This window comes from Syngnathus scovelli, chromosome 4 (genome assembly GCF_024217435.2).
Source record: "Syngnathus scovelli strain Florida chromosome 4, RoL_Ssco_1.2, whole genome shotgun sequence".
NCBI classification, from domain to species: Eukaryota; Metazoa; Chordata; class Actinopteri; order Syngnathiformes; family Syngnathidae; genus Syngnathus; species Syngnathus scovelli.
This window is the reverse complement of record NC_090850.1, coordinates 21,225,605-21,252,596: the sequence shown is the minus strand read 5'-3', so window position 1 is coordinate 21,252,596 and position 26,992 is coordinate 21,225,605. Positions and strand designations below refer to the sequence as shown.

Genomic DNA, 26,992 nt, shown 5'->3' with positions numbered 1-26,992 from the left:
TTTATTTGTTTTGTTTTAATTTTGGTTTTTATATATATATATATATATATATATATATATATATATATATATTTTTTTTTTTTTTTGGGGGGTGTTATATATATATATATATATATATATATATATATATATATATATAAATTTTTCAATTTGTACTATATTGTATTCAGTTTTTTAATTTATTTTTTCATTTATTTATTATTTTATTATTTTTTTATTTCTTCATTTTATTTTTTTAAATTTTCATCCAATTTTATTCTCGCACATCGTTTTCCCCGGCGTGGCCATAATACCACAACAATGACCGATTGGCTCAATGATTATCCTATTGTTCATTTTAATGTTCACTGAGAAAAATAAGAACAAAAAAGTGAAGTCACGTTGGAGCTCCTCGTGCCGTTTCCTCCTGCGGGAAGTATTGGTCACCGCATGTGCGCTCGCTATTCATCACATCTCATGGCCGTGTACGTGCCCGCTGATCCTCTCATGACCCCTTCGAGAGTGCTCCCACCGTTCCGTCCCAAGTGTTCCTTACAGATTAGCCTCCTCTTTTGGAGTGCCTCGCTTATCTAGCCTCATTTTTCGTTTTACTTTCTTTTTTTCATAGCTGCGCGAGCACTTTTAGCCTTTCATTATGCTCAAGTAGCTCAAGGTGTGCATCTGCATATAGATTGCCTTGACACAGCCTACTTGCAAATTTGGGGATGGCTTCTCTTAGTTTTGATCAGGAACAGGTTTTCGTTATATTCTGTTTATTCAAAAAAGTTTTGATATTAAGTCCTCTATTGTCAACTCGTCGCAAAAGTTCTTCAAGACTGATGATTGCACTAAAAGAACAGTTCTGACTTGCTGTCGGTCAAGTTGAAGGTTGATTATTCAGCGAGTCGTAACAAATCCATAATGTATGGAGAATGGAGATGGCTGCATGTACGTGGCATGACCAACCCCACCATCCCCGGATATCTGGAGACCTTTCTAACTCCAGGCGGGTTTTTTCCCCAGGTGACCCTCGGCGTGTTTGGCCATGAGGAGGAAGTGATTTCCAACCCGCTGTCTCCCAGCGTCATCCAGGGTATCATCTACAGCAAGTGTTGTCCACCAGGGGGCGAGCGTGAGGCTGTCCTGCAGCAGGAGTTGGTCATCCACATCGGGTGGATCATCTCCAACAGCCCCGAGCTCTTCCGCGGCATGCTCAAGATCCGAGTCGGGTTGGTTCTATGATCTCTTCTCCGGGTTGAAGTTGAAAAACCTTTTTCTGCAGTTGAGCAGTTTTTGTTGTAGTAACAGCGTTCACCACTAGATGGCAGTCATCGAAGTGCTGAAAAGCTAGTACAAAATGGCGGGACTTTCTCTTCTCCCCGTTCACTGCTACTTCCTCATGCGTGATGTCCACAGGTGGATTGTCCAAGCAATGAAACAGGAGCTGAAAATCCGGGCGGGAGACATGCCCCCCCAGGACATCTACCAGCTTTCTCCAAGTGATATCAAGCAGCTCCTATTGGACGTGCTGCAACCTCAGCACACGGGCAGGTACTCAAACGTAGCCGTCATCCGTGCTGTTCCTTATCTAAAACCTCATTGCGTAATCCTCTCCAATTTTAATTATTCGTTATCGATTTTTAACACATTCATCTTCCCCTATCTGCCGAAACGTGTTTTTTTTCTTAGTGATTTTATCGAATGCTCGTCAACCCGGGTAGACAATTTCCTCAACTCGGCTTGGTCTCGCCTCCCACAGATCTTGGCTCCACCGCCGGCAGATCGACGGCTCGCTGAACAGAACCCCTCTGGGATTTTACGACCGGGTTTGGCAGATTCTAGAGAGGACTCCCAATGGGATTCTGGTGGGAGGGACCCACCTCCCCCAGGTACCTGCTGGATAGACTTGATTGTGGTGCTGTAAGGCATCTTTGCGGTGGAGTATTTAAACCAAAGGTTGATAATTTTTCATATTTTCATATATTTTCGTAGCAACCGACGCTGTCTGACATGACCATGTATGAGATGAATTTTTCTCTGCTGGTGGAGGACATGCTGAAGGGCATCGACCTGCCAGAATTCAGACAGATCATCGTGGAGGTAAACAAATTAATGGCTTGACTTAATAATGTTTGATGCAATATTAAATTCCTTTTTTATTTTTTTTTTTTTTTTCAAATTAAAAATATTTTCTGCTGTGAGATAAATGAAAACTGTTTTAATATGTAAATCACTGCAATACAGAGTATAATTAATTTTGTGTGATTAGCTTTTGTTTAATTTTCTTTGAAAAATTAAAAAAAGATACTGTGGCTAAATGTCTATTAAAAATATGTATGGACAATTTAACCTCATTTCCCAATTAATTATTATGGTGTATTTGTGTGAGCAGCTGCTGATGGTGGTGGCCATTGTGCTGGAGAGAAACCCAGAAGTGGACTTTGCTGACAAAGTAGACCTGGACAGTCTGGTGAAGGAAGCCTTTGCCGACTTCCAACAGGATCGCAGTCGCTCGGAAGACGTCAAGAAGCAGGTAGGAAACCTTCCGCTCCCTTGGATTTTTCAAAACCTCAGCATGTTCCTCCCCGACGTCTTTTTAGGACGACATACAGGCCTTCTACAATACGCCGCCTGTGGGCCGGAGGGGCACCTCCAGCTACTTGACAAAAGCTGTCATGACCCTGCTGCTGCAGGGAGACATGAAACCCTGCAAGGACGACCCGTGTTCTGTCAGCTAGAAGCTCAGACGCTGGTTTTCCGTCAGCCGACTCCTTTGCTTAGATCAGCATGCACTGAGTGCATATTAATAAGGGAGAAACACCTCGTGATTGACGGAAAGCTAAACGGTGGAGACTAAGTAGCAAACGTGATAGTCATCTATTGGTTGTTCTGTTAAGCCTTAGCGTAAAAGTGAGGTAGACTGAGAATCTTGCGATTAAGGGCAGCTAGTAGCATTTTTTTTAGTCTTTATACTTAACACTCGGCAGATGTTTCAGAAACGGTTAGCAAGACACGCTTTGAACGACTTGCTCTTTATTTAGATAAAACAAGCTAAGATATGGAACTGGACAAAATGACCTCCACACACTAAAAGAGCCAGCGACCTGTTTTGTTTCAAACTATAAGTGCTGAATCATGAAATAATTCCAGGGGGCGCTGTGTTATTTTTGCCTTTTATGGTTGGTCACCAGATGTTGTTTTGCAATGATGATAGCTGAAATCTTTCGCAATTTAATGTCGTCCGTCTGCCGAGTATTTCAGACATCGTTATGGGTGTAATTATCCCTAACAAATTTTATCGGGGTAAATAAAACTGGCTTTGGATATTGATCAACATTAATCAATCAATATCCAAACAACCGCATGCCCTTTGTGAGTTTACATAGCAATGCTAGCTATTAGCCAGTGTGAAGCTAAGCTGAAGCAAGCTACAAGTCCTCATAATAATGGTGCCTATGATTATTGTCAGAAGCATGTTTTGCTGCTAATTTAGAAATCAACTTTGAATGTGAATTACGTCATTGTGTTTGCATACATGCTAAATGTTTTGCATGCACAGATATTTTTATTTTACTAGGTGGCAATAATACAAGGATAAATACTCATTTGAAAGCGTTATTGTGTATTGTTTAAGATTTCATCAAGAATTATGTTTTTCCTTCAACAAAATGGCTGACTTGCGTTTTTTATGGCTAAGGCTATTAAAACTTTATCGGTCGGTCTACTTCTAACAAACGGGCCATAAACAGAAGTTAACCACTGTTAATAGTAGAAGTAAATAACGTAACTTTTCTCACACAAGGCAAACATCTTGTTAGACACAAAGAGTTACAGAAGCTCAGAGAAATAATTTATTTATTTAGACCAAGTTACAAAACAAAATGTCGCCTGCGCTTGACATCCCGGAGAGATTTTTTAATCAGCGTTTTAATTGACTTTTCTTCTTGTCGCTAATGGGCTGTGCACCTTGAAACAAAGATGTTATTTTTAGGGGCTGGCGAACAGCGGGGATCCATAATATTGAAGGGACATAAAATACCCATCATTGGGAGAGTGTGATGGCAAGACCCCCCCCCCCTCCCCCCCCCGCTTTTCGTATTGTTCAACACTGTTATTCTTGTCAGGGATAAGATCCCTCTTGATTTTGAAGGACATCTGATACAAGACGATGAAGCTAAACTATATATCATCTATCATATCAACTCAATGTCTTTCCAAAGACATAGATGGCCCGTTCTTTTCTCTGTGGACAATACACTCGCTGGTCAACGTAGATAGATGCTTTGTGTCTCTTGATACGTTTGAGCTGTAACTCCATATCAGGTCCAAGGTGACACCGATGGATCATGACAAATTAAGCAGGATCATATTTGGGAAGGTTGTGAATCATGGCTGAATAGCACAACAGCCCGGGACGATAAAAGTGCATCACTTAGCAACACAGCTGTTTAGCGCTTTCGACCTTGTTTAATGATTTTCAATGAAATACAAATATGATTGGAGCTTGGTGAGCAGCCCCTACTGGACTGGAGACAAATTGCAGCGTCATTTCACGCATTTGAAGGGCAAAAATAAGGCAGAGTCGGTCGAGCAAGGCACAGATTGAAAAGGACATTTGGAGCACACCACCAAATGGAAAGGGCTGCGACTTAATCAGACTCTCAGGCCACGCTTGACTGACACCCAGGCCCGACACTGTGACTCCAGTGGAGGTGCCCGGTAACGCACCCCGTTCAAAGCAGTTTGGGGTGAGCCGAGTTGGGCCTGATGGCGGAAAAGGCCCCGATGTGGGTGACCAAGTTGGGTTCCACGCTGTGTGCGCGCTCTCCAGGCGTGTTGCGGAGGATCTGGTAGAGAACCGTGTCCTTGGCGTTGCCCTGGAAGCAGAAGGCTCGGTCCAGGTAGTTGGCCACCCTTAGCGAGGCGTTGCCCGGGTACAACATGGCGACTGTGCAGCACTCTGTGGCGGGCGACACAGCGTACAGCTGCGGGGACAGTCGGCGCAGCTCCAGCAGGTAGTGGCGGCCCAGCAGCTCAGCGGCCGCCATCACGTACACGGCCAGGAGCAGCAGGTGGCGGGCCGACATGCGCAGGGACCAGCGGCATGGGTTCCAGACGGTCAGGAGCTGCAACAGCAGGGTGGCGCCCAGCAGACCCAGACCAAACCACTCCAGGATGCGGTAAGGTTCCGGGTTACAGTAGCGCTGCAGCCGCTCGGGGTGGAAGAGCTTGATGTAGAGCGAGCGCGAGGCAAAGCGCCGCCTCAGGAGATCCTTCACTACGCGGAAGAAGTCCGGATGAGCCAGGGCGTCATCCTCCAGGACCAACATGTTCCGGGGCAGCGCCAGCTGGAAGGCGCGGCGCAGGCAGAACACGTAGTCGCGTTTCTCGCGCTCAAAGGTATTGTCGAGCCGGCGGCCGGCCGGCGGGCGGATCACGCGGAAGTGGCGCTCCAGCAGTACGGCGTCTTCATGGGCGTCCGGCCCGCTCTCCACGTCACACAGCACCACCTGCCGCGGGCGGGAAATTTGTTTGACATGGCTTTCATCCTCCGCATTTGTGCTGACAGACAAAAATCAAGTTCCAGGAATGGCTGACTACAACGGAAAGCACCACACGCGGGCAGGTGGGCGCCACGGGTCACCCGAACGGCGGGCGCATTTGTGCGGCAACGCACCTGGGCGCAGGGCCGCTCCCCGCAGTCACCCTGGAGACTACTCAGCTGCCGCGTCACCTGCAGGAGGTAGTGGTAAGGGAGAGCCTCAGGCCGCCGCGTCGTCACCACGGTAACCAGCAGCTCGGGATGCCTGGGAGGCTCGGTGGTGGCGGTTGAGGGCGCCTTTTGCCAGAACAGCAGAGCGTCCTGACCGCGCCGCAGACTCTGGCGCAAGGCGTCCTGGCTCATGTCGTCCAGGTAGGCCGAGCGCACAAAGTAGTACGAGTGCAGCAGGCGGTGGCAGATGGCTGGAAGCGCCACGCAGAACGTCAGCGCAAACACCACCAGTACCTGTGTGGCGGGGCCGCCGCAGCGGCGCACGCAACGGGGCGGCGGCATCCTCCAAAAAACAAAAATCCCAAAGTCAAATTGAAGAATGAAGCGTCTCTGCGTCGGACATCTGGAAAACAATGCAACAAAATGGAGGACATCAGTACCGACCAACTGAGCGTCGTCACTAGGCAATCTCACGACGGGCGACGGGAATGGTCATCAACTACGTACAAAATAGATGAGGACTGGGGGTCTTCCCTGGGACCAGCCGATGACAGGATTGCGTCTCTCACACTTGCTTGCTTTCTATCTGTGCCGATCGGAGACAATAATTCTTTGATACAAAAGTTGACTTTGTTCTTAATTTGTTTTGATATCACAGCCACACTGTAGAACTGGTGAGACAAAAACATATATAAACTTAGATTTACATAACATACAAAAGTAAAACATACATGCCACTTTGACCTGCCAGTGAACAACTGGGTACTTGACTTAAACTGTTCAACTTATTGATTTGACAATGGCGCGTCCTAGGCCAGCAGTTAACTGTGGCTGTTGCATGACGTCACCTTTATTTCCGCGTCTTTCCCATAAAACAGGAAGTGCCCTTGAAGTTTTTTTTTTTTTTTTTTCGAAGTTGGATTTAAATCTAGCCAGCTTGCTGATTGTGTGTGTGAGTATAAGTAGTAGGCGAGTGCTTGCCTTGCAAGCGAGTGTGTACAAACAATGCCAAAACAAAAATGCAATTTTAAGGAGGAAATACATTTTTTTTTTTGTGAGCTTACGTCAGGGTCGTGATGTGTGTTTAACGTATAGGGCAGCCATGTTGCAATTAAAGGTGCCAACGACGTGCGGGCACATCAATTCAGCCAAGCACACTAAAGCAGCGAGGAGCGAGTGCGCATCATCCAAAATCACGGATTTCTTTATGGCCAAGTCCGAAAGTGTGACGTCACTGCAACAGAAGGTAGCTATGCTTTTCATACTGTTAAGTGCCATGAATGTGACAGTTCTGGTAGTACCAGCTCCAACCGCCAGATGGCAGTCGACTGCAACAAGTGACGAGGTCCATGCAATCTGGTCAGGGATTCTAAAAACCTGGTAGAGATGATGAGCCCATAAAAAAAAAAGTTAATCTTCAATAAGGTCAATTGCAATTTTTATTGAACATGATTTATTCAATGAACCTAACAATAAGAAATAGATTTCAATGGCAATATTGTATTTGTTTGGAGAACATAAAGACAATTTAGCTTTTAATTAAGCTAAAGTCTTTCTTTTCATAATGATTTGAAAACAATGTTGCCTTCAATGAACCAAATATCTGACTCTTCATAAACATGAAAGACCGTATAATTTATTGTCTTAATTTTTTATCACTTTTCAACAACCTATTTCTAAATTCTGCCCACTTGGAACGTCTGAATTACCGGCGGCATTCCTCCATAAACAAAATGATAACTTTCCTCGTCTGTCGAGGAGTGCTAAATGTTTTCTCCGAAATTTGTCCCGCATACCAGACGATGCGGTATCGCAGGGTGGACTCCATGATGAAAATTGCATGGTTTTGATGTTTTGGCGGGGCCCATTTGGCAGGAGTCAAAAACATGTTGTAAATAATCATCTTCAGCCGTGGTTTTGTATACGAAGTCATCGACAGCCATCTTGACAATATTCTCAGTATGGTCTTTTCAAAAACATCAAATAATCGTATTTAGTAGAAAGTCAGTCGTATGTTATACAAAATCAATGTTTGTCACCATGCATCAAAGTATCAAGGTGATGTCACATCTTCTCAAACTGCTTCGCCAACTAGTGACTGGCACTCAGCTGAGCCACAGAATACTCGCTCATTCACTCCAATCAGGGCGGAAAATTGCGAGACAAGAGCCCCACCGCCCCGCACCGCATACACCCGGGAGTGCCAACCCCCCTCAGCGCCGCCCGCCCCAACTTCGCACTCCCTCGCACTCTGCTACCCGGATGACTGGCTTCCTGTGGGCCCGGCGGCGATTGAAAGTGGTCGGTGGCATCAGACAGAACAAGTCGGGCCTCCATTGTTGGCTTTGAAGCAGGAGGGGAGGGGGGGGGTCTTTGATGAGCTCATGTGCAATGCTCTGGCTGACATTATTTAGCACCGCCAGTGTTTGGTCGCGCTGACATGCAGCCCCCTTTTGTGGCCATGAGAACGCGTGCAAAAAAAAAAGCAGTGCTGCCGTCACACGCCATTAACGTCATGTTGACAAGTCAAAGGCCGCCATTGTTATTCATAACGTACAGATCACGAATGTCACAATGCTATCGTGACAAGTATCTACTAAAGGTAGCCAATCCAACATTTCAGGGCCTTTAAGGATTTTGAATGAACATAACATACGTGTGTTTTTCCAGGGACAATGTAATCGTCTTTCACCGTTTGTTCCTAAAAAATCGTGAAAAAAAACAGTTTGGCTGATTGTGATTTATGGCGCGGCCAGAGACACTTGGGCTTTGTTTTAAAACAATCAACCTACGCGGTGAAAACCGCATACCGTACATACCATACGTGCTATAAACACACAAAGGTTTTACATTCAAGGACCAAATTACACGTGAAGTACTTTCATGCCCACTGACGTACAGCACACCCGCATTCACGCCTCAATGAAGACTAAGGCCTGGGAAGATGTCCATGCCCATCATCCAGAAAGTACATACGGTATTTTTTATCACTTTTATTCAAAGAATTTATTTTTTTCCCTTGTCATTTGGGTTAGTATTTGGAACCCCAGGTTCCAAAATACAGTAGTCGGATCGTACTACTGTATTAGCATATGGGAACAGGATAGATCTTATTCCGATATGTTAATCTTCTGCGAACCAGGAAGTAGCAAGAAAATGGAGAAAATATTTTAATCTTTTCATGTTTAAAGATTCATGTTTAAAAATGTTTATTCATGTTTAAAGTTTTTTCTTTTTTGTCATTAACATCATAATGCCCCACCCCTCCGCCCCCGGTATGGCCCTTCCCTCGTAGGCCAATCCTCCATGAACAGGAAGTAGTCACATCCAAAAACCAAACACCATTAACTAGTGGGCACAAAGACGCATATTGACATCCAAAAGGTTCCCAAAGTGTCTAAAACCTTTACTTGTTCTGTTTATTCCTCGCTCATGTTTGACTTTTCTTCAGTACAAACATTGAGAAGCTTCCATTGTTAAGCTTTAAGCTAGTCAGCATACTTCTGCAATATCCTGCTCGGTCGGGACAAAGAACGTGTGTGTACACCAACCTCCTTCCTTCATTGCTTTTGTATGAAGAAAAAAAAGCAAGCCAGCAATTTTAAGTTAAGTCCCATGAGCGAACCTGCTAAATTGATATCAATGTCGATCGTGGTGATACGTCGATCAATGGCGGAATGGTGACATCAAAGACCTCTGTAAATACTGACTGGACTTCTCCCATTGTTCCTAACACAACATTTCAATTGTTCTGTTCTCAAGCCATCTCGAGATCTTGGCGTCATTGAACACAAAAATGAATATCTTTCTCATTCTTTTGGCTTCACGCTGCATTTTCCAAAACAAGTGATGCGTATTTATATTTAAATATATATATACACGCATCAAAGTATGGCCCTTCCCTTCCAGAGGAGCCACAAATGAAGAGGATGAGATTATCCTCCAGAAGATACGATCTAAAAACAGCTTCACCCCCGTCGCGGCCTGATGAACCTGCTGGCTGCCGCGTGTATTTTTACACGACATGTTTATCCTCCATCCTGTAATTTGGTCTCGTCTGTCCTTCTCCGTCTGAAGGGAGGAAAATCGAGCGAGCATGTGGCTGCCGACCACCGCGGCGGGGATTCTGCGAACCGTGAGGCTGAAAAATAGAGGCTCTCGAGGATTGGACTTGGATACCCCGAGAGAAACCGTGTCAACCTGGACCACAGTGCTCCCCCGGGAATCAGTCCATCATTCAAATATCACGTTTGGGTCGAGCCAATCGTCTCAATTAGATGGCACCGTGGGACAAAGGAGGCAGGACAAGCGTCAATTAAGCGCTGCCACCACGGGGACCTGCACTCTGTCACGTCCCCCCAAAGATCTGGGAGAAAAAAAATTGGGGAATCCCTCCCTCGGATGGGATCCAGCCAGTAGATATGGGTCACGGTGTGGGTTGGCTGTGATGGATTTGGGTTGGTTCCGGGAAACCGATTTTAGGGTACGTTGGCAGGCGCTGAGTACTCAGTTGTTTTTGTGGCGTGGTGGAGAACACAAAACCGAGGAGCTCCTGGTTGAGTCCTCATTATCTCATGACCTCTGAAGTGAGCCGCCGAGGCCTGGACGGAATGGAGGTAGGCGGCCGAAAGGGTCTTTGCAACGTGTCCCGCTCGGACAACTTTCGCGGCCCATCGAGCTCGCTGAATAGGCGACCGGTGGTGTCGGTGAGAAAAATTGAGCCTCTGATCTGATGGGATGAGTCAGAGCACGAGATGTCAAGCGAGCGGGGGATAAATGCGGCACGCCATTTTTGACACCAACAAATGAGGCGAATCAACTTTGGTCAATTCACGAAAAATCACGGGTGAAAAAGTATCACGAGTCCAAGGCGCTAAGAATCATCGGTCAACCCGCAAAGGGGCAAAGGTCAAACTCGTCATGGCTCAACGCACGGATTACCACGGGTCGAAAGACCCTTGGGACAATCAACAGGGGTTCAACTCACAAAGTATCAACCCACGAGAGCACCAAATGTCAAAAGCCGCGTGGGTCAACCCACAACCACGTGGGTCAAGCCATAAAACAAAACCGAAGCAACCCAGATCGCTTTGTTTTCAGCTCCTGCATGTCGACGCAAAAGTGCCGACTCATGGGACACGGGGCCTCGTTTTTATCACTCGATACCCGACGCCCGTGGCCCCTTTAGAGCGCAGCCGTCAAAGTGACGCAAAACAAACGCTGGCCCCCCCTTACCCAAAGGGGTGATCGGGAGGGTTCAAGCTGCTCCGCTTACATGCCGACAAGTGAGCGTCATCGTAAATCTACTCCGGTGTTCTCCAGCAATATCGCCGATTTTTAAGATGTTTTCCTCTCGTGGTATACCAAGGGTACATTAGTATTTTATCCCTGCATTTTTTGTGTGTGTTCAAATACATTTCCAAGGTGATTTAAGAATGTGGAAGTGGTAGTATTAAAAAAAAAAAGGTTGTCTCGATATCGCAGATTTTCAAAAATGGCGGATGTGTCCGTAACATATCTGCTGTGCAACATGACTCAATCCTAAGAAGGGCGGAGATATCCTGTGTCATGCTTTCCCCCATGGCTGGTAATTATTTGGGGCCAGTGATTGGCACATATAATAATAATAATAATAATAATTAAAAAAAAGTAGTTTACTCCACTCACTTTCAAAATGTCAAATTCACCATGAAATACGACACTATTTATATATATTATATTTAGAGTGGTTTTTAAATTAGTATTTTCTGATTGTTTTAATTGTTCCATTTTAGGGATTCTGAAATCATTTTATTTAAATAAATTCTTTCAACCTGACAATTTTTGTGCATTCAAAACCTTGCAAAAAAATGTTTTTGTAAATAAAAACACGCGGGTGGCGTGCCACTGCTCTCATTACTTCTTTTTTTACTCTCTGAAGAAGAAACCACCTGTCGATCAAACTTGTTGCTTTTTGGCATCTCCAACATCTCATTTTGCTCACAATTGTTTTTGTTTACACCAAACAAACCGCAGTGGTGAAATTCATCTTTTTCTCAACTTTGTTCTATTTTTTCCCCCCTTCAAATCTCTTCACTTCAAATATTTACAAAAACAACTTTGAGTACAAGTCTTAAATGCCTAACTTTTTGGGAGCTCCATATTTGTTTTATTATATATTTTTTTGATTTATTTTTAAATAGGCGCTGCTGCCTGGTGACACCGCAAACATACCAGTTCGCACCTCGAGCGTGACATCATCAGAAGGTGTCGACGGGTACAAGAACCTGTCACCTGACTGGTACCCGATGACAAGATCACTCCCGACTTTGACGTCAATGACGAAAAAGGGTTTGTGTTTTCAAACAAGTGTTAAGGTTTCAAAGTAGGATTTGAACCCCATTAGGGTTAGGAACAAGGGTTTCTGAAAACCCATAATTTGAAGACCTATAAATTCAGATAGACTTGTGTGAGATTGCAAGCGTGTTTGTTATAGTGCATTTCCGTTGCGGATTTGATTGCGTTAGCATATCGTGTTACCGTAGCCGTCACATCGCCCTCCCGGCAACACCTGCTACAGGAAGCGGGCAAACCACGAAGAATTTGGCCTGCCTGCCAGGACCTCTGAAGTGTGATGTGATATCATAACCTATGATGTCATCTGCTACAATATGATATGGAAAGATTTGTGGCAGTCTTACATGTCTTCCGCTCCAGAAAATAGTTCACCAGAAGGAAATAGAACTCTCTTTCCGGATCATTTACATGACATACTTTTCAACACAATGCAGAAAGCTGCGATTTTGTTAGCTCTGGAAAAGTTTGAGAACGCTTAACATTCTTCATATTTAGGGCCCAAGCAGTCAATATTGCAAGGTCCTTATTGTATCTATAAAAATGATGATTTTAATATTCTCAAAATAAGCACATTTTTGATGGCCTAAACATCCTTCCTTCCTTCCGTCCAATGCAAACACACATTTTCCCTTCCTTACATTCTTCTTATCACCCAGCATTTCCTTGCTTCCTTCCTATTCTCCTTCCACAAACCCATCCTTCCTTCCTAACTTCCTGCCTTCCTTCCTTCCAATGCAAACACGTTTAACTTTCCTTACATTCTTCCTATCGCCCATTATTTCTTTCCTTCCTTCCTTCCTTCCTTCCTTCCTTCCTTCCTTCCTTCCTTCCTTCCTTCCTTCCTTCCTTCCTTCCTTCCTTCCTTCCAATGCAAACACACATTTTCCCTTCCTTACATTCTTCCTAACGCCCATAATTTCCTTGCTTCATTCCTATTCTCCTTCCTTCCTTCCTTCCTTCCTTCCTTCCTTCCTTCCTTCCTTCCTTCCTTTCTTTCTTTCTTTCTTTCTTTCTTTCTTTCTTTCTTTCTTTCTTTCTTTCTTTCTTTCTTTCTTTCTTTCTTTCTTTCTTTCTTTCTTCCTTCCTTCCTTCCTCTCACATCAGTTCTTCTCCTCCCCGCCCCCTCCTTTTCTTAATGTAGTTAATTAAAGCGTGTTTGTAATTCGATAACGCATTCGCGGCAATGCTTGTCTCAGCATGCACCTACCTAGAAAAAAAAAAAGGTGAATTATTCCACACACTAACACGCTCATGTCAGCATTGGCATGTCGTTGCATTTTGGACTATATTTAGTTTTAATCGAGAGCACTTTGCACCTGACATGTTGAACATTCAAGCACGGAGCATTCAAAAATTGTCGCGTTAACTTCACGCGCACTCGTCAGCTCCAGCGCGTAAGAATACGCGCGCGCACGGCCCCGTGTGGGCGTTCCGAGTGCGGCGCTCATCTCTGGCCAGCTTTTCCACGCGTGCTCTCGTGATGCTGCGAGTTGATTGGTGCCAAATGCGCACGACTGACTCTCCCACACGGGCTCACTCACTCATTCAGTCAGAGTTGGCCGGACTACCTGCCTCACACGAGTGGACCCCACCTGAGGTGGTCCACGATGCGCGCGCACTGCGCGATGATGGCAATATTGGGCGCGCTTTTACGTCCCTTGCGCACATTTAGGAGCCACCGGGAGGTGTGAGTTCGCCCCGAACCCACCACGACCACCACCATGGACTGTCTGCTTCTTATCATTTGGACTCTACCCTTGCCGCTGGTCGGCTGCGCCCCAGTGCGGCTGCTCTCTACCCTGCTGACCTGGAGCCTCATCAAGGTAAGTGAGTCAAAATCCATACCATGTGATTTATGTCATTTATGTCAAAGGTCCTCAGACTTTTAGGTTCCAGCAACATCTGTCGGGAAATAATTCTGTCTCAGGATCATCCTCGTAAAAATAACGCCAATGAAACATAATGCTCCTCTGAATGGTCCACGGACCACAGTTTGAGAACCTCTACTTTGTCATTTATGCATTACCTATTGCTATACCTGTTTGTTTATTTATTTATTTGTTTATATGTTCATTTATTTATTTATGTATTTATTTATTTTTAACAGACATTGCACATTTGCTGCACGCACGCCTCCCTGCACAGTGTGTCAACCAACTACTTTTCTTCTTCTTCTTCCTCTTCCTCCAGCAGCCACGGTTTAAATCATGGTGAGTGCTCCACTTGCTGGTGTTGTCTGGTTGGTTTTGTCGGCTACAACTTCACAATGATAAATGTAAATATGGAGGAAGTGTAAGCCCAGTTGCGGCGAAAAATATTTCAATTTGAATCACTGCGTACCGATTCTGTACTTGCATTATTTTTGGTTCCAAAATTCTTCTTGGAGTTGCGCTCGATTCTTAGAGGTTTGACTGTAAATACCAGACATAACCTCTGGGATGGCTCAAGTATGTTTATGCTTCCCAGTCCTCAAAGGGCAAATTAGCAGTGTGACAATGTCGGGGTCGAGCGGGTCGTGAGGTCCAAAAAAAAAATAAAAAATCTGAGATTCCCTCTAGGCCAAGTTGCTTTGTATTTCTACACTTTGATTTATTGGGGGCCGGGCAGAAAAAAGATGGCGTGCTTCTCAAAGTGTTGAAGTATGACAGGAAACTAAATGAAGCTCACTGTAACCCCATCGTTAACTTTTATTTGCTACGACAGGCACGGGAAATGAAATATTTGCTAGCTTCTTTTCTCCTCTTTTGAACTGCATCAAGTGATACGTAGCGTATGTCCGATGGGTCGGCCGAATGATTGGAGGAGACGCTAACTCACTACATCGCCGTCCATCTAAACTAAAATAATCTAAGACAGTTTACATTTCTTTTTTCCCCATAAATACATCAGTCTGAAATATTTTCATCTGATCGCCCGAGGCTCAGTTTCACTACATTTGTTTACAGTAGTTAAACTTCCTGTCCTTTATCCAATGTGGTAACATTCTGGAATGAAAAAATCTGAATATGAGTTGATATATTGGTACATTCATAGTCTCACTCTAATGTAGTTACTGATAATGATTTCGGAAACCCCTTTATATTTATTTTACTGTAGGAAGTATTGGCGACTGGTATCGGCAGCCTTTACGAGTAACCAATACCTTCAAATGAGGCCGGTATCAGCCAGATACCGAGTAATGATAATATTGAAGTGGTTGGGGATCGTAGTTTATGGTATACTTGTGTTTTAAACTTTAATATGGTGGCGCTCAGTCGCTATTGGCTAATTTAAGGGGAATGGCAAACCACGCGGGTAGATTGATCACCGGTCGATCAGAGCACACAAAGAAGTGCCACCAAGTAGGGATAAATAGCACCAAGGTGCAAAACTCCCTCAAAGACAAGGACCACGTCAATTCTCAAAGGACTTTGTTGAACTTCTAAGGGGCACAAAGTCCTGTCACTTGGGTTGGATTGTTTTATGGATTCTGTTTTGGGTACCTCTGGAAAGGGTGCAGTTACTTTAGAGTCCAATTGGTCCTCTGGGACTTTCAGATTTAACAATTTAGCTCTTGGTTTTTGGTCAAAAACGACGACTTGGACCATGACTTCCTGTCCTCTGCCCCACTCAGACTACGCCTTTGCCACCCCGGTGGAGGTGGACGCTCAAGGCCAATACCTGAGCCACGATGTGAGCCGGCGGAGCCGTCGCAGCAGGAGGTCCGTGTCCCAGTCCTCTTCCGTGCATTACCGCCTCTCTGTCTTCGGCCGGGACCTGCATCTGGACCTGCGGCCGTCGTCGGTGGTCGGGCCGGGTTTCACGGTGCAGACGTTGGGCTCGGACGGCATCGCCACGGTAACCAGAGGCGACGGGTACCACGACTGCTTCTATCAAGGATCTATCCGGGACCTGTCGTCCTCCTCGGCGGCTATATCGACGTGCTCGGGGCTGGTGAGTCTTCTATTTTTATGTGTGTGTTTGTGTGTACTTCTACACATCTCCCCTGCCCAAAAAAATCTTTGGATTAAGTACAAAATCAGGAGCGACTGCATTCAAGGGCGCCGGAGGCGGGGTGGGATTAAGGTGGGATTACAAACAATGCGGCAGAAGAAGAAAGACACATGAGAGGGAAGAAAAGAGGGTGACATCATGAATGGCGAGCGAGAGAGAGCGAGTTAGGGAAAGTGTTGAGCAGGGATAATGTGGAGCCATTGTCCGGCCTTGGAAGCTCCCAGGGAGGTCGTATCGTCCCTTTTGAAAGATGGACTGTTCATGTCAAAGGGCTTTGGGCAGAACAAAACGGGGAGAAAGGAAGAATAAGAGCCTCTCCTTCTTCATCTTGTTGTCTCTTGAAGAGGGGAAGTCAGCTGGGGATTCTGGATGAGAACCAACTTTGGAGCGCTTTGGGTCAAACAGATGGAAGTGTAGCAAATGAGGAGACGGTATTAAGAGCGGCGCGAGATGATGAGGGATTTTAGAGTCTGGTTAATTGTGGACACTCTGTAATTACATTCTGCGATCACTACTTGAGTGAAGTGTTGAGGAGAGGTTTTCTCATGTTTGGGTTCCTGAACCTGTTGACCCCCCCTCCATCAACGCCGCGGGGACCGCTTTGTGTAACGCTACATAAAAAAGTTTCAGGTTTGCTATTTATTCATTTGGTTAACCACACTCAAAGTATTGTTTTGACAATTTGGTGAAGAACCACCGTAAAAGTAAACCCCAATAAATCAATAAAAATGTCACTTTCCCGTTTAACCCGTTTAAAATTGAAGGCGGTGCTAGTTGAGATGACATGACGGTGCGAATCCGACCTCTACATCCTTTGTTCCCCCGCGACACCGTCGTTGACACGGTGACGCAAGATGCGACTTCCGCCGAGATCACAGACTCCAACCTACAAATTACGTCCGCCCTTGCTACGCACCCGACCCCCTGCGGTATGCGGGGGCTTTTCCCGCCGCCCCAACGGTGATGTTTGATGTTTTTGAACGGGGATACTAACTTCAACCAAGTGCCTATCTCCTGGAAATTCTTTTTTACTCAACTTTGATATATTGTAGAATTACAGATGAAAGCAGCTTGGGTAAAGTAAAAGGGGGCGGGGCTATAGTATCTGGAAAGTTTACCTGCAGAATTCTTACAAAAACCCCGCTGGTATGTCAACTGTTATGGATGATTTTTGGTTTTTTTTGGTCGGGCAAGAACCTCCACCATCTTTCCTCACCGGGTTGGAGTGACACATCAGTGAGTGATCTCCGGCCAGCATCGGGCCCATTTGTACCTGTCTACTTTGTGTAGAGGCCAACAAATTGGGCCGCCCCTCCTTCTCTCGGGCCCGGAGTCGCTCCCTGGTGGTCTGCATGTTCTGACAGTGATGTAGTGCCCACCGTTGGATGCCAGCTTGAGAGGAGGCAAAAGGATGGGGGCGCTCGGTTGGGTTCTTCGAATGGCCGAGGGATGCCGTGTGTGTCCTTTGTCGTTTTTCTCACACAAGACTAATGGGCTCTGCCGAGGACTTCAAGTGGATGCAAACTGAAGTCATACATCAAAACTTGAGCCTCTTGTGTTGCCTTTACATCTATTGGAGTAGTGCAATAATGGGATTTGTTGGCCATGCGATTAAATAAAACAGAAGTTTCTTTGTTTATCTCTCAAAGTCGTAATTAAATAGGCCACCGTATCCGTTTGTCGCAGTAGCCTTCTTTTATAGTATCATTTTTGTTACGTTATTTGTGTTTCTATTTTTTTAGTCGGGCCATTAATGGGTTCATGTATTCTATATGGCAAATTGGGAACGTATCCTCCACGATGAAGAGATTCCTGATGAGGTTCACAATGAGCTCGAGTTGAGCCACTTGAGCGGTTTGATGTCGGTTGCGTCAAAGCATCTTCTGTCGCCACCTCCTCGTTATCCCGTTTGGAGCCAGCGGGGCACGCGAGGACATAACCCTCAGGGGCCCATCCAAATGGAAATTGTTATCAAAGCACTCTAACTGTTTCACTTCTACACGCAGAACTGGAAGTAACGGCGCAGTTGTGATGCTAATGTTGTTACAGCTAATGACAATTAGCATCTTAATGCTGCTTAAATAAATAGAACAGGAGTTGGTGAAACAACAGACATTATGTCACTTGAATCAACTTTTAGGAATTGAATGTTTAACTTGAATTGTTGTTTGGCCGTTTTTTAATGAAAACTGCTAGCACCCAGCAATATTTTTAGAAAAAGGGAAGAAAAATCCTCCCTTGGTTTCATCGGATCAAAACGCCTTTATTTTATTATTTTCCAGTATTTATTCTCTGTCAACATACTCTGGCACCGCTGCCGGTCTCCTTGCTCTTCTAAATATAATATTACCACCTTGTGCTTCTTCCTCTTACAAGACCCATAATTCTTCTGGTCACATGACTCCCCGCAGATGTGCAGTAATCACTGGTTTGGGGCTTCTGGCCACTCGCCCCCTCCCCTCCCCCTTGTCTTATGGCGTGTAAGCACTTAGTCATTTGCGTCATAATGTCATGGTAGGAAACCTTAAAAGTCGTTTATATTGAGGCCAGTTTAGGAGATTCAGTAAGCGGGCTTGTACAAGAAAAAAAAAAGAGGCCACAATGCGATTTATGTGTGTTCAAATACAAGAAGAAGTTGACGAACATTTTTATTTTGTAATTGCCGATTGTACATGTGTAATTCTAATGTCTTCTTTTTTTGTGTAATGTTTTAATGATTTGTTCATGTTAAGGCTTGTTTTATATCGCCGTCACTTTCCCAATCATTTCCTAATGTAATTTTCGTTTGGCTCAGCGTACCCATTACTGAATCGACATGGAGTCTAGACTCACTTAAGCCTCTTTGATGAGCACAAGAAAGCGAGAGACGATAACGTTTGACATTTTACGTGACGGTTTCCCCGCTTGAAAGTCACTAATTGCACCTTTGCACGTCGGAAAATGACGGCGCAAAGCATCGGCGGCCGATACGTCGTGTGATATATTAGCCTTCGCAAGGTTAATCCTTTTGAAGAAAATATAGCATCGCTCCAGGGCGAGGGAAAGTTTCCGAGGAACGATGACAGCGATATCGCTCAACGAGCTTGTAAAAACTCCAGACGGCGGATGAAACGATGAGCAAAATGTAGCTGGCTGATAAAAGCCGCCTGACCTCTTCTGATTCCGTTTCTAATTTAAGACATCGCAGCAGTGATTGAATGTAGCTAGCCTGGAACTCCAGCATGATAGTCTTGATTATAAAAAAAAAACTTTCCCGCCAGATACAATGATTATCAATTTTATCGTTACGGGCCTCGTTACCAAGCTAAAACGTGTGTGTGCTGTCAAACCGGAGCGTGTCACGGCTCCACGTGAAATGTCGGCTAGAGGAAGTTTACGTTCCACACAAATGAGAAAGACTCGGGGCTCAAAGCGTCCGCTCCACAGCCAGCCCAGTCATGTTTTGACAACACCGGCTCTTCTCTTGTCGGCCTTCTGTTTATTTTGCAACCCGCTAGTCGGCGGTGTCAGACACACACATACACACACGCGCGCACGTACACACTGATAGCCAAACACACTCACGTTGAGGCCAAAGGTCAGTGGGTCAGTGGGTAGATGTGTGTGTGTGTGTGTGTTTTTGTCTTATGGTGTGTGCCCGCAATTGTAAATGGGGAATTAGTGGAAACAGACAATGAATTGATGCCTCCAATGAGTTTAACTAATTATCGCTGCCAAGGAAACAAGCACAAAAGCAGTTAATTGGATTGTATCTTAAAAATACATTTTCATAAAATTTTATTTCTAATTTTTGGACATTTTTCACATATCGGAAAAATAAATAACAATAAGATTATTCTAGTTTTTTTTTATATATTGTTTTTCTTCCATTTTTTTGGCAGTACAGTTTGACTAGCATCAATTAGAAAATTTTTTAACATTTTTGGAAAATATCTTAAAAATACATTTTCATAAAATTGTATTTCTAATTTTTTGATATTTTTCACATATTGGAAAAATAAATAACTAAGATTATTCTAATTTTTTTAATATATTGTTTTTCTTCCATTTTTTTGGCAGTACAGTTTGACTAGCATCAATTAGAACATTTCTAAAAATTTTGGGAAAATATCTGATTATTATTATTTTAAATTATTTCATTTTTACATGCCGTGTGTGTCTCCCAGTCAGGTTTAATCCGCGTTTCCGAGCACGACTACTTGATCTCGCCTCTACCTCAGCATCTGGCAAATCGTCACAACTACAGCGCACCCGACGGTCACCACCCGCACGTCGTCTACAAACGCTCCGCCGAACACGTGGTCCGACAACAAGCCGGCGACCTGTCCGGTTTCGAACCTTCCACGTGGCACCGGGACCACCATCAACAGCCGGACGACCAAAACGGGCACTCAGAAAGGCAACACTTCTGTGGGCGCCGCAAGCAATGTATGTAAGGGACCTTCATTTTCCTTCTAATTCTGCACGGAAACAAAACCTCTTCTGTTTGATTGAACCAAAATGCTTCTCATCCTGATAGACACTCCAAAACCGCCCGTTGAGGAGCCTTTCCTGATGCCAGATGAGTTTGCCACGACTGACGAAGAGGGCCCGGGAAGGCCAAAGCGATCGCCTATCGACTCCAACCGGGTGGGAGGTCTGAATGTGGAGACCCTGGTGGTGGCCGATAGGAAGATGCTGGAGAAACACGGCCGGGAGAACGTCACCACTTATGTCCTCACTGTCATGAATATGGTCAGTGTCAAACCCAAGGCCCAGGGGCCAGATACGGCCCGCCAAATCATTTTATGTGGCCCGCAAAGACAAATTGAGCAGCGACTTCATGTTAATACTAAAATTACAAATTGTCAATCCATCTATCCAACAGTACGGAAATATATTGCAAAGCCTCGGACTATATTTCAGTCCAATTCAAAACCAGAAACGCCAACGGGCCGGACCGTAACCGTCTTTAAGCACTGCCTTTCGTTTCGCAAGATGTGGTTTCGATGTACTTTGGGTGGCGCCGATGGCTTCTTCCCATTCTCCTAAATGCCCCACTTGCTCAATCCCTGACAAAATCTTTCCACATTTTCGTCTACGGTCGCCCTGTGTGCATTTAGTCGTGACGACGGGCAAAGGCACGGTGGTCACTGATTTTAGAGTTGGCTCATTTGTTGAGTTAACAGCCACTTTTACTGCTCGTTTTTTTTTTTTTTTTTCTCCTCCAGGTTTCCAGTCTGTTCAAAGACGGCACCATCGGGACAGACATCAACATTGTGGTAGTTAGCTTATTGCTACTGGAACAGGACCCGGTGAGTGCGCTGGCTCATTGTAACTCTCCAAATATAAATTTATCCGCTGTTAGAAATGTTTGTAAGTTATTATTTTGAACCATAACTATAAAACTTTTCATAGTTTTCTAAAAATAATTCTGCTCATGTCACGTCAATAGCTGGGTCTGAGCATCAATCATCACGCCGACCAGTCGCTCAACAGTTTCTGCCAGTGGCAATCGGGATTGGTGGGCAAGAGCGGGAAACGGCACGACCACGCCGTTCTCCTCACCGGGCTGGACATCTGCTCCTGGAAGAACGAGCCCTGCGACACCCTGGGTAAGGCAAGCGGCCAAGCGCAACTTCCTGTTCTCCGTTTTTGCTTCTGGTTTGTTTTGACACCTGAACGTCTCGACCAGTTTATGCTGCTCTGCAAACATGAGCTTGTTAAGTTTGGTTGCCACGTGTGAGTTACTGACCCGATCCTGTCGACGCGTGACTGCGGGGTTCATAAAATTCGACTAACACTGCAAAAAAAAAGTGGTCAGACCCGAGATGTGCATGTCTCTTTTTATGATAGGACCTTGGTTGTGTGTTGCTTCACAAATCCGTTGTAAAATCAAATCGCTAGGTTTTTTTTTTCCGCTTCTCCCATGGTAGTCTCAAGATGGACGGACGGACGGATGGAGTGACCTCGGATAATTGCTGGAAAGTCTTAACTGTCCTACCCAGGGAGTCTCCCATGTCTGCTTCGAATTCATTTGGGTCCAGACTGTGGTCATAGGCACATTTTAATTCCTGTTATTTTGGTTTGGATCAAATGTCTGGACTGACCAAGCAAAGGTGGATGAAGAAGTACCATTGAGGATATTTAGAAGGCTAAAAAACAGTCAAAACTTTTTTTTACTTTCTGGACCTGGACTTGTCATCTCTGACAGATTTTTGTGCATGTTAAATTTCAACTCATCTTCATTCTGACTTCGGTTCTTAGGTTTTGCTCCAATTAGCGGTATGTGCAGCAAATACCGGAGCTGCACCATCAATGAGGACACGGGACTGGGACTGGCGTTCACCATCGCTCACGAATCCGGACACAAGTACGTCCGTCGCACCTCGCAGTGACCACGTTTCGCAATTGGCAGAAATTGCAACCGGGATGTGAACAAAGTTTTCAAATGAAAGCAGCCTCACAGACGCGCTTTGACCTGCCAACATTATGTCCAAATTGGACTATTGGGGAGAATAGCCTAAGGCGGACATCGCTCTATTTATATTTTGCGTTTCCATCGAGATGCAAGTTTGATTGGTTCAATTGACATCTTTTTTATGTTTAAACTCGTCTGCTTGCCTGGCGCTCGCCCAACACAAACCTTGGACATGTTTTCTCCTGCTCTTCACCAGACCGCTTAAGTGTCAAAAAGGCATGAAAGCGTGTTGAGTCCTGAGATAAATTGGGCCAGAAAGAAAATCACTTTGGCAAATACAGTTGTCCATCTATATTAAAAACCAAATTTAAAGCTTGAAACCAATATGGAGACTTGACACCCTACCCCCAGTAAAACCCTCATTCGCAACCATATCTTAAAACCCTTCTAAACCCTGACAGAAACCAGTTTGAATCAGGTTTGATACCTTATCTTCAAACTCTTGTTTTGTTTTTTTATCAGTTTCGGGATGGTACATGACGGTGAGGGAAACCCCTGTCGTAAAACCGAGGGCAACATCATGTCCCCCACCCTTGCCGGTAACAACGGAGTCTTCTCTTGGTCCATCTGCAGCCGCCAGTACCTGAACCGCTTCCTTGGGTAGGCACCATTGCATCATCGTTGATGATTTTATCGATTGTAATCCCCACGTGTCCTCCAGGACCACTCAAGCGTCCTGCCTGGTGGACGAGCCCAAGCAGATCGGTCAGTACAAATATCCCGAGAAGCTTCCCGGCCAGCTGTACGACGCCGACACGCAGTGCAAGTGGCAATTCGGCGCCAAGGCAACATTATGCAGTCTTGACTTTGTTAAGGTAACCTCATCAAAATCTCCCAAACTTGAACCTTTTGAACCTTACCTCAAGCTTTTCCCACACCGGCCTCACTCTTTGCATCGCATGGAAAACAACATCTATAGAATAGGTCTTGTGGACCGGAACTCTCCCACATCAACAAAGTCTTTGAGACCTCCAGTAATGAGCCGCCCTGTCATACAGGATCCAAGTATTGTACTTACAGCGTCAATGATGTCTGACTAAATGGGGACTTTATTAATGACGATGATTTTTGCCAGACCCCCCTATGTTTTTACCCCTCAATGGGGTAGAGCCCTTCTACGCGAGTCTTTATGTACGCCGTCATTCACATGGAAATGCCGCTTGGCCCTTAACGGCTGGGAAATGGACTCAGCCAAATGGTATAGCCAAGGGATTAACGCAAAACACTTCATCGGGGCTATTCAGGACGTTTTCAAAGGCTGTTTACATGTTCGTGACCTGTTAGAAGAGGCGTGCTTGTTGGAAATAAGGCTGGCGAGGTGCAAAGTAGAAAAATGCGTGGTGACTTTGATGCGAACACGTACTTAAAAGCCAAAACTGGATTTAAAGTTTAACTTAAGCGCTTCAATCTTTATTTGAAACCCCATTCCTGGACATCAATTTAAAGCCCTAACAGAAAAATATTAAAATCCTTATTTAAAAGCCAAACTAATTTAGACTTGAAAGCGTTCATTGAAGGCCTAACACCAAATTAAAATCCCAAACCCTGCTTAAAACCATAACCCTATCATCAAACGCCCAACCCTGACTTGAAATTGCAACTCTGGTTTGAAACATTTACTTTCAACCCAAATATGAAAACATGCCCCGTCTTGAACCCTAAACCCTTTTACTGAAATCTTTCATTTCAAACCCTAACCAGGTTTCAAACCTTAACACTTGTTCAAAACCCTACCCTAGTATGTAGTCCTAATTACCCCCGGCTCTCCGTCCCGGTCGGTTCCCCCGTGCCCGGTGCAGCCGGGCTGACTGCCAGCGTCGGCAGCCTGTCTCCCGATGCGGGGCTCTCCCTCTGTGCTCACTCACTCGCTTGCTTTCTGTATTGTTGGGTCAGATGACACACATAATTAGAGGCGCTTTCATTAAAGAAGCGTACTGATTAGGTTTGACGTGCCGGCTTTTTTTAGGGGAGGCTCATTGTCGCCCGATGGTCAGCCGTCCAGCTGATGCTCGCTCAGCAGTGATTGCAAATCTTATATACAAATACATTTATTTTTCCTCATCACCGAGTATGTGTTTTTTTATTTAGAGTCTGTACTTGCACGAGTACTTTTGTCACTACATCTTATCATCTCTATTGTGTTTGTCGCATCTGCCAGGACATCTGCAAGTCACTGTGGTGTCACCGCACGGGCCAACGATGCGAAACCAAGTTCATGCCTGCCGCCGAGGGCACCAGCTGCGGGCCCGACATGGTGAGGAGACTCGTCTCATAATTCAAACTAGATTTAACCATGAAGTTCACTGAGTGATATGTACGTCAGTGGTGTTGGCGAGGCCAGTGTGTCAAATACGGGGAGCACGGCCCCAAGGCGGTTCACGGACAGTGGTCGCCCTGGTCCCAGTGGTCGGAATGTTCCAGAACGTGCGGAGGCGGGGTCATGTACAGGGAGCGCTCCTGCACCAGTCCACGGTAAACACACACCCATACATTCATCATGTCATCACTCCTGGAAACTGCTCCCAACAACTTCTGCTCTTTCATCCTTTTTTTTTGGAACACCTGAATGCACCGTCTGCCAGATAGCTGTCAGCACACACACATACGTGCACGTACACACGCACGCGTAGAGTCAGCTGACAGTCCAGACAGCAAGACAATCTCTCCCCATGCACCAGACAAGGGTGGGACAAAACGTTGCTTTTTTTTGCGCCGAGAGCTGCCAAGGTCTCGCATGGCTGCTCGCTCGGACAAACGTAATGTCGCGCATCCCACAGTGCCCGACAGCTCTCTTAGTAAGTCTCAACATGCGCAGAAGAAGCGGACATTTTCCAACCCACTGTTTGTTTAATTTTGTGTTTTATGGCGAGTCATCAAGTTTTCCCCGAGAAGCTCCGCCCACAAAAGGGTTCGTCATATTGTGTCATCCATGTTGTATGGTTCCATTTTGGTAGCAGACACAGTTTTTAAAATGGCAGGTATTTTTTTTAAAGCAGGGTATCCCTACGAACTTTTTAGGTTCAACTCATAATACTGGACGTGCCTACCAAATTTCATGGTCCGCTTGACTGGCTTTCCAAAAATTTCATGGCGTGCTACCAGGTCGATTTTTGGGAGTCATGCCTGCTCGCTTATATGAGTGATTTGCTTCGTGTTCTTCCGTACAACCATGGGGGATGGATAGATAGAAAGATGGTGGAACTAATTGCCTGCATTTGGCTCGTTGGGCTCTTGGCCGATGAACACGAAGCAACAGTCAAGACAAATTTTATGGCCGGCAGCACCTTTCTTGTTTTTAATCTTGCATTTGTGTTTCGTCAAGCAAACACACATTTCTTTTGGTTTAATTGAATCAGTTGGCAGGTGGGATGAAGGTTATGTATGACCGGTGGTGTTAGCTTGAGGGGTACCATTTTTCGAGTGGCTTTGTGTTTAGATTTAGGAAAGCAACATTGCTCATGATTCAAAGATTCATTTCCCTGTTCGGAATATGATACAATGTTTTTCTCTCACATTTATATTTTATCAAGCATAGATGGCTTTGTCAATAGATTAGCAAGTGGTACAGCTAAGCAGACAAACAAGCTAGCTAGCTATCAAGCTAGCTAGATATCGATAGATAGATTTTCAAACCTTTCCATGTGACCAATGTTTATTATAACAAGTGAAAAAATAATTTAAGAACAACAGTCAAAGGTGTTTACAAAAAAAATAACAAAAATCTTCTTAACAATAGGATATTAGCACAACATCATCCGAGACTGCCAGTGCTAATGAACTGTTTTTCCCTTCATCACAAAGTTTTCACCAGTCGCCCTCCTCCTTTGCAAACACGCAACGAGGTCAGTTTAAATATTTGGACTTCACTGGGCTCATCAGCGCTTGTTTAACAGCCAGGCAGACACGGGCGCACCCGGCCCTTCTCCTAATCCCTCCCGCCGGGGGATCAAAGATGTTTTCTGCTCATATGATACACGTTACGCATACGCCACGTTCAGCACAGCGAGGAGGGCCCGCAGAGGAGGCCCTCCGCAAGTAGGTTAGCTGTCCACTTCGTTTATCGCTCCCGCGGCGGGTCGAGAGGCTTGCAGCGGCTTCTGCGACTACGAGCTACGGGGTCAGTGGGACACAGCGAGGGAAAGGTGTTTGGGTCTTATAGGAGACATTTTATGGATTTTGTTGACAATACAAAACCGGTACCCATTCTCACAATGGGCTGCAACTTTTTTTTTTTGCTGACTCGGCATTTCGTTCATCTGTGGTGGCATTTGAAATAAAAAACTAAAAAAACGTAATCTCAGTTGCATATCTGAGTGAGTCATCGTGCCGCGACGAACCCATTCAAGTGTGTTTGCATCTTTGTGACTGTACCGCTGTTAATCTCAGAGATTAATTTGGTAGGGCCTCTCTCCTCCTAATGAGACCACAATCAGATGGATTAGCCTGAATCTATTTGTCCGTCGCTAATGTCATTCACACCCCACAAGCTGCTTCAAATTGACAGCTTGGCA

The 26,992-nt window shown here is 45.1% G+C and overlaps 3 protein-coding genes across 7 annotated transcripts in view; 2 read left to right on the top strand and 1 right to left on the bottom strand.

Annotated features, from left to right (window-relative positions):
- The window catches only part of phkb (phosphorylase kinase, beta), a 30,313-nt gene extending 26,718 nt beyond the window's left edge, over nucleotides 1-3,595 (top strand). For all 3 annotated transcript variants that reach the window (XM_049717051.1, XM_049717049.1, XM_049717050.1), the window contains 6 exons: nucleotides 1,003-1,208; nucleotides 1,396-1,530; nucleotides 1,739-1,868; nucleotides 1,972-2,079; nucleotides 2,372-2,512; nucleotides 2,580-3,595. In XM_049717051.1, coding sequence (XP_049573008.1) covers nucleotides 1,003-1,208; nucleotides 1,396-1,530; nucleotides 1,739-1,868; nucleotides 1,972-2,079; nucleotides 2,372-2,512; nucleotides 2,580-2,717 — 858 coding nt within the window. In that variant the 3' untranslated portion in view covers nucleotides 2,718-3,595. The remainder of the gene's footprint in view (nucleotides 1-1,002; nucleotides 1,209-1,395; nucleotides 1,531-1,738; nucleotides 1,869-1,971; nucleotides 2,080-2,371; nucleotides 2,513-2,579) is intronic.
- A 222-nt stretch (nucleotides 3,596-3,817) lies between these two features.
- On the bottom strand, nucleotides 3,818-7,066 carry LOC125966713 (post-GPI attachment to proteins factor 4-like). 3 transcript variants are annotated; one of them, XM_049717128.2, is made up of 4 exons: nucleotides 6,424-7,066; nucleotides 6,200-6,278; nucleotides 5,657-6,095; nucleotides 3,818-5,489 (listed from the first exon to the last, which is right to left on the bottom strand). In XM_049717128.2, the coding sequence occupies exons 3-4, from the start codon at nucleotides 6,032-6,034 to the stop codon at nucleotides 4,713-4,715; spliced, it is 1,155 nt and encodes a 384-aa protein (XP_049573085.1). In that variant the 5' UTR covers nucleotides 6,035-6,095; nucleotides 6,200-6,278; nucleotides 6,424-7,066; the 3' UTR covers nucleotides 3,818-4,712. The 3 variants fall into 3 exon arrangements, with proteins under 3 accessions (XP_049573085.1, XP_049573086.1, XP_049573084.1); XM_049717129.2 differs by having other exon boundaries at nucleotides 6,200-6,274; XM_049717127.2 differs by having other exon boundaries at nucleotides 6,200-6,274; nucleotides 6,478-7,066.
- Nucleotides 7,067-13,318: 6,252 nt separating this feature from the next.
- Nucleotides 13,319-26,992, top strand: part of adamts18 (ADAM metallopeptidase with thrombospondin type 1 motif, 18) — a 29,231-nt gene continuing 15,557 nt past the window's right edge. The window contains exons 1-12 of the mRNA XM_049717047.2: nucleotides 13,319-13,851; nucleotides 14,136-14,238; nucleotides 15,642-15,961; nucleotides 20,188-20,449; nucleotides 20,541-20,755; nucleotides 21,232-21,315; nucleotides 21,456-21,615; nucleotides 22,268-22,373; nucleotides 22,944-23,081; nucleotides 23,143-23,296; nucleotides 24,640-24,735; nucleotides 24,805-24,953. Coding sequence (XP_049573004.1) covers nucleotides 13,750-13,851; nucleotides 14,136-14,238; nucleotides 15,642-15,961; nucleotides 20,188-20,449; nucleotides 20,541-20,755; nucleotides 21,232-21,315; nucleotides 21,456-21,615; nucleotides 22,268-22,373; nucleotides 22,944-23,081; nucleotides 23,143-23,296; nucleotides 24,640-24,735; nucleotides 24,805-24,953 — 1,889 coding nt within the window. The 5' untranslated portion in view covers nucleotides 13,319-13,749. The remainder of the gene's footprint in view (nucleotides 13,852-14,135; nucleotides 14,239-15,641; nucleotides 15,962-20,187; nucleotides 20,450-20,540; nucleotides 20,756-21,231; nucleotides 21,316-21,455; nucleotides 21,616-22,267; nucleotides 22,374-22,943; nucleotides 23,082-23,142; nucleotides 23,297-24,639; nucleotides 24,736-24,804; nucleotides 24,954-26,992) is intronic.